The sequence below is a fragment of the Anser cygnoides genome, chromosome 1 (genome assembly GCF_040182565.1).
Source record: "Anser cygnoides isolate HZ-2024a breed goose chromosome 1, Taihu_goose_T2T_genome, whole genome shotgun sequence".
Lineage (NCBI taxonomy): Eukaryota > Metazoa > Chordata > Aves > Anseriformes > Anatidae > Anser > Anser cygnoides.
This window is the reverse complement of record NC_089873.1, coordinates 46,626,173-46,642,160: the sequence shown is the minus strand read 5'-3', so window position 1 is coordinate 46,642,160 and position 15,988 is coordinate 46,626,173. Positions and strand designations below refer to the sequence as shown.

At 35.7% G+C, this 15,988-nt stretch overlaps 1 protein-coding gene across 7 annotated transcripts in view; it reads right to left on the bottom strand.

Moving 5' to 3' along the window:
* ANKS1B (ankyrin repeat and sterile alpha motif domain containing 1B) overlaps positions 1-15,988 on the bottom strand; it is a 441,289-nt gene that overhangs the window by 349,671 nt on the left and 75,630 nt on the right. For all 7 annotated transcript variants that reach the window (XM_048061064.2, XM_066994511.1, XM_048061063.2 and 4 more), the window contains 3 exons: positions 13,162-13,263; positions 4,586-4,696; positions 1,289-1,464 (listed from right to left, as the gene is read on the bottom strand). In XM_048061064.2, the coding sequence (XP_047917021.1) occupies positions 1,289-1,464; positions 4,586-4,696; positions 13,162-13,263 (389 nt within the window). The remainder of the gene's footprint in view (positions 1-1,288; positions 1,465-4,585; positions 4,697-13,161; positions 13,264-15,988) is intronic.

Below are 15,988 nucleotides of genomic sequence, written 5' to 3'. Positions count from 1 at the left end.
TGTTTCACTAGTAGGAAAGAGACAGAATATGCTTTAACCAGTCCCTGTTTCTGAAGATTTGTTTACACCTCTGGTTCAATAAACAAATAGATAAAATCTCAGCAAATGTATTTGCCTGATTTACCGGCTCCAGGTAAATTACAGATTTACTGACTGAATACTTCCTATTCACATTCTATTTCATTTAGGTCACTAAAAATTTCATTCCAAGTAGACAGAATTATATGGATTACATTTTCTGCAAAACAGCAGCTGAGCAGATTTAAATAGCAGTTAGCACCTAAATACAGAGAGACACTAAAAAGATGCATAAAAATGCTTAAACGGGTTCAGTACCTTGTTTAGACTGACTTCAGTTTGGGTTACGTACCTAATTGCTCAAATGTAGAAGGGCTTTATAAAAGTAGCTACTGCACTTTAGGGCAGCTAACCATCTTTGTAAATTTCATTCTGTCTACATATATTGTAACAAATCCTTCAGCACATAAAATTCCTTAACTTGCTATGCTTCTCCCTGCACATGAGCATAATTGTTGTTAACTTATTTAAAAAAAAAAATAAATAAATAAATAAAATTGAAATTTAGCATGTAATATTTTCGCTCTGTTCCGTGCATTATTTCCTGGGCAATTCCGTTTACTTTACTTACTGAGGAAGAGAATTCAATTAAAAGAAAAAAAAAAAAAAAAAGTGCCTTGTTACCATGTAATGAAAAAATGAATCCTATAGGACTTTATTCACAGGAATCGTATTAATCAAGTTAAATTTTTAACTGCAGTTGGAAATCACTGAAGTATCAGAACCACAACAATTTTCAGTATTACACACCCAGTCTTTAATACCATTAACTACCAGGAATTAAAATGTGTAGGAATCATAACTGAAGATGGTTAGCTTCTTATTTTGGGGGGCACTTCTGATTAGATCCTACAAGCCTTTAGTCTCAGGTATGGTACTAAGCACACGGATTTCAATTGATTTCTCAAAACAAAAACCACCATCTCCTTGCACTCCCCATGCTCAAAGACAAACTAGCCTGAGCTTTTGGTCATATTAGTGGTGCCATCAAAAGCTTTTCTTAGGTCTGGCAGACAATAACTTTATAAAATTAGGGGAACATTAAATTCTACATGAATATAATATATATAATGAGCACATTATATTCTTTTTTACTGTTATATTGTTAGACTTGTACTATGCTTACTCTTGTACTATTTCTTGAATGTGCCATAAAAATGTGTATATATATATATATATATATAATGCCTTTGTATCCCATCTTACTTACTACATTAAGCTTGGTTTGGCTTCCACTGGTCATAAGTTCTTCCTCTGATATTTTACTAAAATTGTCCAGATAATGATCAGATATTGTATGAGACAGATCTTCAAAAGAGTATTCCTTTTCTTGGCACAATTTGATTTCATCTAAGAGCTTTGATAATTCTCCCGTCACAGCTTCACCTTTAAAAACAGACATACCATTAGTCAATACTTAGAATATCAGAGCTCATTTATGCCGAAAAAGGAAATGCATGTTTTTTACATTTTTGCTTAATATTTCTTACATTCCATGCCTGATCATCTAAACAGTGATCTTCATGCACAATTCTCCCTTCAAGACTAACAGTGTCTCTTTGTAGAATGGGAATCAGTGGAAGAAATCTACATACTTCCATATTCCCTATACTTTGTATTTTAGTTAGGATGACAGACAACATGTACTTACCCCTTCTCTGTTTTCTAACTCTAAAAAGTAGCTAAAAACAGCAACTACCCAAACATGTGAGGTTAATCCAAAAAAGGAAAGTGGCTATAAACACATAAAATTACTGTTTCATACTCTGCATTGTATTCATGTTTGCTGCTGTGATCAGTTAAGACATTACATAGGTTCCATAAGCTCTTAATTAGGTTGGAACTGAGTTTCTGAGAATGCACATCTGTCCCATCAAGGTTGCAATGTTTTACAAATAATTCTTGCTCACTTTCCCAGGACCCAATTTATTGGAATGGTGGAAGGGTATACTGGGATAAAACCAAAAGTTTAAAATATACCTCCCTACAGCAGACTATAAGAAACCCATATTTAGTGCATTCTGTATTGTATTTCATGATTTCTCCTTCATTTATCACATAGCTTCAGTTAAGCAGTTTACCAAAATAGAAGGACAATGTGTTTTGTACGTCTGCACTGAGGGCCACTATTAGAAAGATAACTATTAGAATTACATTGAGTAATACAAGATTAGAATCACATTCAGTGTTAACTCTTCAGCAAATAGCCCACTGGCAGCAGAAGACCTCCACGGAGTAAAAAGCCTCTGTCTTAGAAACAACTCCATTAGGTCCTGATAATCTATTGCATATGTGTTACACAGTTATCTTTAGTAATAACAATAAACATGTAAATGAAAGCAAAGTTTTTTCCAGAGGCAAGTAAGAAACCTCTTCTCTTGAGTGTTTTCCAAGAGTCATACTGTTGGAAACTACAGTCCTTCTACTTAATAAAATACAGAGATAATTTTTTTTTTCCATCCTTGGGAATAAAATGCAGTGAAGAATAAACAGAATGAGCATATTAAACTCAGCATGTGTAAACTGAGTATATGTACACTGATGTAACTAAAGAAGCCCCAGGTAAGAGGCTTCTTTCTGCTTGGTCTACAGCTCTTTATATGTCATTTTTCTTCATAGCCTTTCTTTTTTTTTTTTCTTCCATTGTTTGGTATGCTAGGTAAGCATTAACACAATTTATTCTAAAATATTTTATAAATTACAATTATGGCCAGTTATGACTGCATTTTTAGAGCCAAGAACAGAAGTTGTTAATTAAAAATATCTAACTGAATTTTAATATCTAAGTAACAGAAATTATGTATTCAAAACTCTTGTTGCTCTTAGTCAATGGTAAGTTTGCTCAAAACCTGTAAATGAAACAAAGGTGCAATTAGGACTATTTATATTCAGCTTTCTATTTAGAAAATTGAAATTATTGCAGATTAATATTACATAAAATCAGAAGTAAAAGACCTGAATGTTAAGAACAATGTTTAAAACATGCTAGAGTGCCCCCAGGAAAACACAGGACTACTGTTTCCTACAGATTCATGTTCATGTCCCCTAGCTTGCTCTCAGTGCAAAAACTTTGTGTTCTTCTACATATGCCTTGCAATATTTCTTACTGGGCATGAATGAGTTGAGTGTGGTGAGATGGGAACTGCAAGTGTGCTGACTGACCTGTCTGTAAGTGTATGCTAACTGGCTAACTGCTGCCAGAAAGAATGCATAAAAGATGAATTTTGCCTAAGCTTCTTTCAGTACAGGTACTAGTTAAGGTCTCTCCCCTCTATCCAAATATCTATTTTCATGAAAGTCCCAGGAAGGTAATTGATACATCTATCTCTCTTCCAAATCGGGTTTAAATTTAAATTATTTGAAATTAGATTGTTAGAAAATGACAGATGGATGGATGGGAAGTACAATAATGTGCAATTTCTTTCCTTTAGAATCAGATTACACAACAGATGAGGAAAAGAAAACTAGCATATTTTATAATATTTATATCTTGCAAGTGGAAAAATGGAATGAGATATCATGACTTCATTAAGAAGTAAAACATAGATTAGAATTATTTACTACTTAATTTCAGGATGGACATTTCTATTGCATAGGGTAGCTGACTTCATGAATGATTCTACTAAACTCAAAGGAACTATATATCTTTTCATACATTATATAACTGTTAAGTATCCCAACGGGAAATGTGACTGGAACTAGAGCATTTGTTTACTGTCACCATGAAGATCATAATCTGGCTTGCAGCAGTAAGCTTAGTTTTCTCATGAATTAAACTCTCATGGTAAAAGGGTAAAAAAAAAGGGGGGGCAGAAAAAAAAAATTAAAAAAAACAACAAGGAGAGGCAGAGTTATTTGCCAACAGTCAATTGCATTAACTTTGGATGATTTTAGAAGCCAGTAATGAGGTTTGGTTCTACAATAGGATGGTTTTTATGGAACAGCACAATTACATTGCAATCAGGAAATGCCCTTCTCAAGAGACTGTGGTGTATAAAGGGTGAGTAAGAACATGTACAGTGACAGTGACAGTGAGGTTACATGAAAGGTATGTTAGTAGGCTTATCTGCAGGAATGGGAGAGCGGTACCCAAATGGTCCTTGAAAGAGTCATCCAAATGTAACACAACTGGAAAAGGTACTCATGGTGACAAATTCTCTCTCTGACTTGAATGTCTGCAGAGTATTTTGGCATATTTATTAACCTTCTATTCTACTTATGAAATGCATTATGCTATATAAATTTAAAAGATTTAAGATCAAATAATGTAATACATGGTCATCAATCTGTGACTTGTCCTTTTTGAGAATAGTTCTTCGTTTCCCTGTATGACACAGATTACAGTGTATGCAGTCAAGATAGGTAGTTAATAATGGAAAAAAGCTTCTCAATATCTATCTCTTTATCTTTTTCAATTCATATGTTTGTATAAATGTGTTAGCAATATAATTTTAATAGTAAAGAGAATTTAATACAGCTTCTTTATTCACAGAGTACATGTATTTACTTTTAGCCTTTGGAGATGGAGGAACTTCTGGGGACAAAATGCAAGACTGATGTTCTGCGCATTCCAGTGGGCGTTCCTCTGAAACACTTGCATTTCCTGTTTCCATATATTCTGTAATTTAAAGACACAAATACACTTAAACTCATGAATTATACTGGTTTATTCCAACGAAAAGTATATTTGCTATTTCTTTTTTTTTATAAAACCCTTTCCAATTTTTCATATATCCTTGTAATTACTCATAAACATTGCTACAGGCAATCATTTATTGAAAATACTATAAAACACTATAATGGCCAGTCACCTCATCTAATCTGCTGAAACTGTTACAGAAAGCTCATTGTAAGAGTAATGAGTTGTGACTATCACTGTCTTTTTCCCGTCTTCTTGAAATATCCAAGTAACTTTTCCATTATATTATTACTGTTGAGTCTTCTTTTGTTTAAAATTTGTTAAGATTTTTTAGTCATGATATTACAGATGTTCACAGTGAGTGGAAATATTGATACTAAAAAGACCAAATACTCTACTTGCAGTACAGAGACTGAGTACATGAGGAAAAAGAATGCATTGTCCAAAAAAAAATTACATTTAAGTAGCAGTCTACAAAACTGCATTCTAAAATTTTCCTCCCTTTTGTTTAAAATTTCCATTGTCCCACCTTCATGACTGTGTTTATAAAAACAGGTAAATTTGGAATGATGAATGAAATAGACTTCAGTTTCACTACTATTATTTTTGTGTAAACATACATTATTTTCATGTGGTTTTGTACACAGTCTAGCTCAATGAAACACTAAGACTTTAATGAATGTTATTCCAGGACAAATATTAAATAATAAATTAGAAATTAATTTATGCACTAGTGGATTTTTTTTTTCCAGCAGAGTGAATGGTTCTCAGTTCAGGCAGTTACTTTACATCTTTACTTGCTTGATTTCCTGAGGTTTCCTAACCAGACAGTAAGTACAACAGCACAAATGGCAACACACACCACAGTGAACTACAATAACCACTTTCATCAATTTCACACTGAAGGACTGAAGAGTTTCTGGAAACTGAAAATCTCTCTAATTTAATTTCTGCAGTCTACAACACACTTGTTTAGCTTGCTTTTATTCCTGATTAAATAACAAATCCCCAAACCCAAATACAATCTGTAATAAAATAGGCATCTGAGAAAATGAAATTGGAAATGGCAGAGAACAGCATGCAGTTTCAGAATGCTATGCAGGTTGCCAGTTTTTAAGTCTGTAAGATTTGAAAATGCCCTACATTATGTCTGATGGCTTGTAATGGTCCCCTGGATAATCTGTCATATATTTCTCCATATGAAAATAAGCAAGTTTATTTTTTTCATTTTTTATTTTTTGTGTGTAGTGCTGTAAGCAAAGAAGCAAAGATGAGTTATAAGCAAAAGACCATGAGAAAACCAGCAGCATGACAAAATGCTCTGGAATGTTTTCCAGCTCTGTGAGCTATATTATTGGTCACGTTATTGTATGAGGTGGAGGAGAAATAAAAGGGAAGCTAGACCCAAAGAAAAAAAAAAAAAGGAACGGAAAAAAAATCATGTCTGAAAATATATGCTTGACAATTCTGCAACTGTCCGAAAGCACACCAAAAATAAAGTTCTACCAGTTGTGAGTGTTCAAATTATTGGATAATGATAATGATATTATTAGGAAAGGAAATGCAGGGGAGGGATTGTGAAGAATTTTAACCTTGTAGTCTGATATTCATATAAGACTCTGGTTTTAAAATAGTACTCTATTTTAACTCTTTGGCAGCCCCATTTTCAGACCAATGCACTTACCTGCTGAAGACTAGTTCTGAGGTGGAAATCCCAAGTTTGAGGTAAGTCTCTTAAATACTTAAAAACTACACAATTATTTCCAGAAAACCTCCACAAAAGGCTCAGCACACAGAGTGCTACAGAGGTTTAGAACAGGACAACAAAAAGTACCATACAGTTTTGGATTTCTGTGGGACTTCTAACTTGTTTTTCCTGCTATTGAAAATTCTATGGGGTACATGTAAGAAAAATAAAGACATGGATTCGGTTGTAAGAGCTTGTAGTCTAGGTAAATGAAAACTTACCCATAATGTTATCGAAGAAACAGACACAAATCAGGTGATCTATTTTAAGAGCCAAAGACAAACTACACAAAAGCAGTGGATGCTTTCATCAGCACCAAAATTCAGTTCACCTACAGCTAGTTAGAAATTCATCTTCCATGCCTGTCCAAACTCACTGAAAAAGATGGTACTGTTAACCATCATCTGCCCTGACTATGGTGGTGTACTTGAAAGACTGCTCTGGATTCCATCACTTTCCTCAAAAAAAAAAAAAAAAAAAAAAAAAAGATAATTCAGAACAAAGGCATGCTTAGCCAGTTAGACCACTTAATGACCAGAACATTTTCCTCAGTTGTGGTATCACGGAGTTTAGAGAAAAGACTCGTTCCCGTAATGGGGAGGGTAAAGTCTGCTCAGGACACAACCTGCCAATGCATAATGCGTCTTTCACCAGCTTTCTGCATCATGTCATCTTGTTCCACATTCCACAGACAGCGGGAATGACTAGCAGGATCATGGTGGGTGACACATGTTCTAATATACACATGCTAGAGATGGTTCTTCACCAAACTGGGAAGAATGGAGTATTTTACATCTGTTGACTCAAACAGAAGATTACAGTTAAATAAGGATTAATAATAAGAATTTCAGAAAATTTGCCTACTTAGTAGCATTCTTTTCTACAGCTATTTGATTTTAAAATAGTCTTACTCAATCTAAAGGGCCACGTACACAAAAAGTAGTAGTGTAGAAGTGGTCCCATATCAGTGGAAATAAGAGAAGTAGGGAATATGTCCCCAAGAAGGTAATACGTGCCAGAAAGGTCAAACTACAGCAGCAACTCCAGCTTCCTCACTTTAACATGTGCTAAGTCAAAGCCAAGCAGAAGGGAAGGCTTTAACACGTAAGCCGACACGCAGCTGTCTCGCCTCACAGAGCAGTGAGCGCCAGAAAGCTCAGCCATGAAGGCCACAGGGCCCAGCTCAGCTGGAGTTGCTGCCGAATGTCCTGGGCAGTGAAAGCCTTGGCTCAGGCTTGCTCTAACTTCAGCTCCTCTAGGTCCTCATTCCTCATTGACGTCAGGATTTTTGCTTCATTTATAAACCATGGCTTTTAGAGAGAGATCTTTGTCCCTTTAATTTAATATAAGCACTTTTCCCTTTTGATAGCCTCTATCAGCCAAACCACGGGTTGGATTCACCCAGAGTTCCTCACTAGAGTGACTTCCACTCAAGAGACCAAAAGGTCTTTTTAAACTCCAAAAAGTGAAATTTAATTAGCATAAAAATAAGAACACGTGCCTTTTCAAACAGAAGAATCTCCAATAACTAGGTCAGAAGAATGAGGCAGGCCTGCAGGCCCCACCCTGACACTGCTTGTATCCTTTGCTCCTCCACTGCTCCATGTCCTCCTGAACAGCAGCTGTCTTCACAGCCGCCTCTGTCCTCACCAGGGCTTCCCCCGGGGCCCAGAGCCTTATGCCTCCCAGCACCTGGCTGAGCTCCGCCAGGTCCCCTGCATCCTGCCTCAGCCCGGGAGCTCTCTAGAAGCTCCTAACAAAATGGCTCCCTTGCTCCCTTGGGCAGGAATGATCCCCAGCCCAGCAGAGGCATCATGACCCAGTTCCTTCTGACTACAGGAGCAGCAATGACAGGAAAGCAACTGGTAACTGCTGCCTTCACATCCGCTAAGATGACATGCTTGAGCTAAGGCTGAGGCTGGGCTGACTTTAGCCTCCTAAATTTCAAAGCACAATTTGAATGACTCAATTTTAGCATAATGCCAGAGAAACCAGAAATCTGTAGATGTTTAGGTTGTAGGCACATCAGAAGACATTTGTACACGTCTTCAAGGATGATAAACAGAAATAAGTACTGAGTACTGCTATGATTCTGAGGTAGCAGAGGAAACAGCTAAATAGCACTTAAGTTAATTAATTAACATAGTTAATACTATGCAGCATTTGCAGAATAGCCTTACAAAAGGAGTTGAGAAATCCCCACAGGAAAAAAAAAAATGGGGGGGGGGGAATTAGTACCCCCATTCTTTTCCTCCCACAAAGTTCTAATAAATTCTAGACTGGAAATCTCTTCCATCCTTCCAGTGAGGTTGAAGATGTGTACTGGAGGGACTGGAAAATCTACTTGTCTACAGAAAGGGAGAGAAAGAGAGCGAGAATAAACAAAAGGCCTGTGCTAATGACATTGCAGCTATTTAAGCTGGGGGGAAAAAAAAGGAGTTCTGGTTCTGCTTCTATTCCAGCAGCTGCTTATGTATTTTCCACTTATGAATAATTAGGTAACATGTACAAACTACATTAGTTTCTCAAGCAGCAGCAGCAGAAGAGAAAGGAAATAGTTTTCCATTACATCTCCCTCCATATTGTCTGTAGAGCAGAGCTTACTGTGCCTTCCTGGTACTCCTGTCTTTTCTCATCTGTTTTTCTACTATCTCCTTTTTTTCATAATAACAATAATTCTGTTTCCAAAAATAAAATAAAATAATAGTAAAAGAACAAGATTCTAATAGAGAACATAGTGGTCTGTGGAGAAAGGGTTGAAAGATGGTATAGAATGCACCTGTGTCACGTTCACATGTGCTAAAACTAAAACACAGCTGGTCGGTTTAATTTTAGGAACACTAGCCTTGGCAACATCCCTTTTATCTTCAGTGTCTAATTATAAAGCCCTAAGTGCCAATACTGTTAACTGCTTCAGCACTGAATGCTGTCATTTCATTGCATCCAAGAAATGCATTTGCACTGTAAAATAGCCACACTTGGCACAGTATTCTAATTCTCTGCTTTTTGAGTATATAACAACAAAATAGCTAATTCTTCCTTATCATGTAAAGAATCTATAATAATACTACATTATACTATACTATATGATACTATACTATACGATACTATACTATACAATACTATACGATACTATACTATATTTTTAAATAAGCTCAATGTAGTTCAGAGCAGAACCAGACACAGAAAAAGATGGGACATATATGAAAGACAAAGAATTAAAACTTGAACTGTTATTCTAATAATTCCATCTGTATTTAACAGGCAGTAAAAAGAAAGTTCAGGTGGAATATAGTTTAATCAGCCTTATTCGGGTTGCTCTTGAAAGTGATTTAATTATTTATTTGCCATCTATCAGATAATAACTCTTAAAACCATTTTTTTTAGCAACTTCAATTACTGTTTTCTCAGTATGGTGGAAAAGATTATAAACTAAAGATCACAAAAACATTAAGATCACTTCTAAAACCTCACTGGCAAAAGTTTTTATTTCTTTTTAAGCTATAATCTGTAAAAAGTAGTTTTTAAAAATATCCTTATATAAAGGCAGAACACTAATAGAAACTTCTATCCACAGTTCCTCAGTTCTGGAAGTATTATTCACAGAAAACTACCAGTCCTGTGGGTTTTAGTATCAGCTGAACAGATTTAGTATTGCTGCCTCCATGAACTGCTTCCAAAGATGTAAATTAATTTCTTTCAAGGAACTGCTTTCCCTTCAAAGAAGTTTCTCATCAATATCCTCATAACCAACTGATTATTCTCCCTCAAATCTTTCCATATGACTTTGGGTTTTGGCTCTACTTATAGCATTGAACACTATCTATCAGGCCCACCAGTAATACCAGTCGCTTTATTTTCTAGCCTATTTCTGTCAATCTGTTTATATGCATCTTTCAGCCTTTGTTTTAAATTTTTGAAAACTGTTGTCTTGTGGCAGGAATAAATATTATGCTCTATGTTAATACTATAAACTGTACAGAGATACTTCGGGACCTAACTAGGGTTACTAGGTTTCATAACAATACAAGGGGGAAATGGTAGAAATCAGTAAGAATGCCAGGGGATAAAATCTTACTTTAGCCTGACAACAAGGTGAAATAATCAACTCAATACCATTGTGTCTGCTTAAAGAAAAAAAGAAGAAACTTACAAAATCCAGACAGTATCTGACACCATTCATTTCTTTCCTTTTTCCTGTAGGTCTACATGAAGGAGACATGTAAGCTTCCCTAGACAATCATCTGTACATGGGAGGTTAAACAGGAATGTATTTGGAAGTCTCTAACTCTCTGTCAGCATTTGACCTTTCTTTGCATGGTATTCATTACCCACTGAAGTTGAACTTAATTACAGTACATTCAGGTTTCCCAAAATTCCAGTGCTGCACTGATTTTTCAGCTACAATGGAATAAATGCCCACACTTCAATGAAGAATATATTCATTGGCTTTTTAGAGGCAGGATAGGTCTGCTCTATCATCAGCAGTGCTAGCACTGAATCCTGCCATTCCTGTTTTTATCTTTCAACTTCTTCTCATAGTTCAAACTTGATCTTTGATGGTTAAAGCTTTAGCAAACCCTTTGCTGATGAAAAAGAATCTCACTGGGCTCCACAAGAGAGTTCTGAAGGGGCTCCTCCTGTTTTCTTAAGGTTCAAAATGACATCTTTGTAAACATTGTTCATCCTTGCACATCACTTCTGACTATAAGGCAGACAGAGAAAAATAAACAGCTCTTTGTTACAAGACATCATAATATGAGCTGCAACTACTTAGCAGACTTTATATATTCAAGGCACACATATGAAAGAGATTGCATGTCAAAGCACCAAGAAGCCTTGAAATTGATAAATTTCTTTTTTTGTGGTAAAAACTAAGGGCAGTTACTGACCCATAAAAAGGACAAACCCTTGAGATGGGTTTGGGTGCTGCTATTACTGTTCATAAAGCAAGGGTACTTTGAAGAAAATGTTGACCGGTGGGGTTGATACTGTAAGGATATCACACTGAAGAGAAAATGGAACAATGCAGAGATACTAAAATGACAGCTGTTTTATTTGGCAATGGAATATTATAATGAAGCTTAGATTTATGTCTGAAGGTTGATTGATTTTGATGTCTAAGAAAATGGAAGCTCTGGCTGATCCTTTTCCTTTCTCTGAAGAAGTTTAGGTATGATAATAACCTTCTTTCCCTCTACATAGTGGCAACTCAGTGAGATATAGTTTCACCATATGGTCTGTATCAAATTAGGAGCTCCCTTCTGCTGGCAGAGGGAAGTTCTGCTTGCCTCAGATGGACCTTTCTTCCCACTTTTTGATGACCGTCTCTGTCAGTTACCTGGGACAGAGCTAACTCTGGGACCTGAGTCATATAGGAGACAAGCTCATTAAAACAAACAAATGTTTATTTATATAATTACAACATTGTTTTATATTATTTTTATGTACTATTAAATATATGTAATAAATTATATATTTTATATATTACTGGTTAATTAAAAGAATCAGATCAACTTGCAATCTGCTGTAAGATGGGAGTAAGGTATAGAACTGTATAACTGGAAATAAGGGAGAAGGAACACAGAATGGGACAAAGGGAAAAAGAAAATAGGAAGGATGGAGAGGAGTTAAACTATCCCTTTCAGTAACAGCAGGTTGTTAATTCAGTTGAGCTATAACATGAACCTGAAGCTTAAGAGAAATCTCCCCATCCAGCCTGCAAAATTTTTATTAGAGGAACTTTGTATCTTTTGGTACACCACCTCATTGGAAAAGGTTATCAAAGCTCAATAGCCAGTCTGTAAAGAAAAGAAAACCTGAAGGACACTGTGTGGCCACTTGACCTCATTTTCTCTAGAAAATTTACTTATATTATTAGGTATCAGGGAGACTGAAGCATGAGCTAGTACACTTGTAGCACCCATAGTGAACTGACTAAAATGGCTCATTCAAACACAGGAAAAATACATGTGTAGATGAAGCTGATACTTGCAGTGATCTCCTTAGTTAAACACAGCTAATGAAAGACTAATCTGAAAATGCAGGGGAAAATTTCATACAAGGAAAGAATGATGTGTAATACTGAATTATGTACTTGTTCATATTTGATCACTTTACTGTCATGTTTTAGAGTTTAAAAAAAAAAAAAAAAGGGAAATAATGAAGTTCCATCAGTTTTGTAGCACGAAACTAAGATGAATGAGAACAAACACGTGCAAAAAAAATTTACATTGTTTCTGCTATAATGACAAGAGTTACTGCCTGCTTTATTTATTTATTTTTTTAATTTAAAGACAATGAGAAAAATGCAATGAAATGTTTTGAAAGTTTGTCATCATCATTCAGTCACATTTGTTATTTATGAATGAATCAGGTATCTCAATTCTAGTTTGCCATCACAATTGAATGGAACTGCAGTGAAACATTACAATATATTGTCTTGCAATGAAGAATGTACAAAGCAACACACCATACTAATGTCTATTGTCAGAAAAAGGGAAGAGTTTACTCTGAAATCCAGGTATTCAGAAACTTAATTTTGTGTATCTAGCAAACAAGAATTTTATGTTCTTAAGTCAAAAGAAGAACTCTTTTGTTTAATAAAATATTTTAAAATTAGAAATTACTATATATCTTAGTATGCCTCCATGCTATTCTGATTTGTCTCTAACAAATGTAACTGAATACGACTTACCTTGAAGTAGAGCAGCAATTTGGAGTGACTGTTGAGATGGATGTTCTTTAAGAATATCTAAAACTGTTCTACCCAAACTGTCCTTTATGTTGGTATCAATTCCTGAAAAAGAGAATGATCTGTGGTGGAAATTTTAATCTCAAGTACTTCTGATTATAAATGTGGCATATCAGACTCAATTATATGACAAATTGAATGCAAGCAGTTATACAACTGTAGCAGATTAACAGCTGTGCTACAGTTGAAGTACAACATCCATTTCTGTTTAAAGCTTGAGTAGCCTAAAATTCACATGCTGACATGGATTGTTTTTATGTTTCTGTCACTCATGACAATATAAAGTAAGCTTCTTTAACCAAATTTAGGGGTACTTTAACAGACTGTTCCTACGAAACAACCATTCTGAAAACAATGTTTTATAAAATCAAGAAACACTCTGAATGTTTTTCCTACATGTCTTGATTCTAACACTCCCCAGTCTTCTCTAATTCATTGGGTATTTTTCTAGTGCCTACTACTAGTATGTGTGTTGGGAGCAACACTGAAAAAGTTATTAACCTTCAAAGTTTTGTACTCCCTGAAAAGACTGAAATACCCATATGTAATGTAAGGGCTGTATGCAAAGCCAGAACAGTTACTCACAGACTGCTCAAACTGTTGACTAAGTAATTGGCTCAAACCGTGAACATAAGCACAAATACGTAAGTTTGAGGTTTATCCTAGATAGGTCTCAGAGAATACGATGCACATGCTGCTGCATGAATCTTCATCTTTGTCTTGTGGGGACATCTTTGGGAATGTTGTGGTATGTGTGGAAACTTATGGTATAAGAATGAAGTTGTTTTTTAATTTAGTTGTTTTTTAATTTTTTAATTTAGATGTACTTTCAGAAAAAGTAGAGGGATAAAAGATCATAAGAACCGGAATAAGATTCTTCTCAGGAAACTGAATAGAAGAAATCAGAAGAAGCAGGATTTATGAAGATGTTCTGGAAGCAAGATGGGATCTCTATACTCACCAGAAAAAGCTGCAGCTCTTGCTATTTCCTTACTGAAGGAGAGTTTCCTAATTCATTTTGTGAGAAAGAGATATTTGTTTTCTCAATGAAAATAAAGCCAAAAGATTGCTGGGCTAGTTAGCTATGGTAGCTTATTTTCAGAGTCTGAAGACACCAACTTACACTTTTCATTTGCAATGCTACTCATAACATCTGAGCCATTTTTGAAGCACAACTAGAGAAAAGGGGATTGCTAGATGAAAAGGGACCAGGTGAGGAACACTGCAGAAGTGCAGAGCATTTAAGAGTTGAAGGAATTCACAGTGAAGTTCCTACTCCGATGTCTTGTACAATCATACAGTGGTAGAGGCTATAACATGTACTAGTCTTTGAGAAGTATTATTTATCTGTGGTCTAAGGGCTTCCCATATTTCTGTGATATTCTCCATTCCTTACTATTTATGTGAATTAATATAAAGAGGCCCTGTGTTTCTGAGGGCATGTGCAGATCCCTTTCTGCATCCTCTTTAGTCATCCGTACAGAAAAACATTTTGGAAGAACCTTTTTTTCTGAAAGTAGATCTCAGATCACATATACACAAGATGAGATTTAGTTGAGGAGCTGTGACATTCCTTCTTTTGTACAGTATAATCCCATAAGCACTGATAATAAAGATCAGTAAAAACCTCGCTACAATGGAATTTCATGTATCTCAGAAGAGTTGTTTCTGGATATTCTCATCTTCACTGGTCTTCTTACTTATCTGAGAAGACAGTTGTTCAGATAACAATTTACCTCAAATAATTCTGAAACTCTTACGTAGTAGATAGGTTTGTTGAGACTATATCTATGTTCTCCTCTCCTTTCAGTACAAAAGCAATTCTGATAGACCCAGTGCCTTCCTTCAGAGGCAGCCTAAGTTTATCCAGGCAATGAAGGAGCAGGCAGGATGGCATGTTTGTTAGTAAATAAATGTGCAAATTAGTATTCTGGTGTCTATATCAAAGAAAGAAACCTGTTCTGGCTTAGTTTATGATCTCTTGGGTCAATTTAATTGCAGAACAAGGGCATCCAGGGTGTGTGTGCAGAACTATGGGTAAATATACATATGAGTAGACAGGGGTGTGTATAAATGCATAAATACAGCTTTTAGAACATGTACCTCTATTGACTAAAGGGTAAGTCAAAGCAAAGGCTATGACCAAAGACTATCAGAATGTATGAAGCTCTATATCTTCCTATTGGAACTGCTAAATAACCTCTCCTTTCATCATACTCGGCATTGTTCTCACTTTCAAAACAGGTTCCTGATAGCTCCTCTTGAGCTGATTTTTCATCTTCTCCTACTCATCTACGCATGTGTCCTATGCCTCTTTTACCATGAGAAGACAAATTGCGGAGAAAATGCTGAGGCTCTGATGAAGATATTATGCAGGAAGATGAAATATGAATGGAGTACCAAGGGATCAAACATGCAGCCAGTGCATCCTATTGCTTGGACAACCTTGGTCACATTGCTAGTGGCAGTAAAGCAGGAGAATTAGACCTTGTACATGGGAGCTCTGAAAATGTTTTAATGGAGATTAAATCCCCAGAATCTTGCTTAATAAAAAGCCAGAACTGCACAGTGGTATATCACCTCTTTTTAATGCATGGCGAAACGACTAAAAATAAGTGTCTGCAAAACAGGAAATGAAGAGTTAGAGTATATGGAATTTCCATAATGTAATAACACTGTCATCTCTGAGTGATGACATATAATCAAACTTCCTTCACAGTGGTTACAGAACAGTTTGGGGAGGAAAGCCAATAGGCAGCTTAGGTCAGTT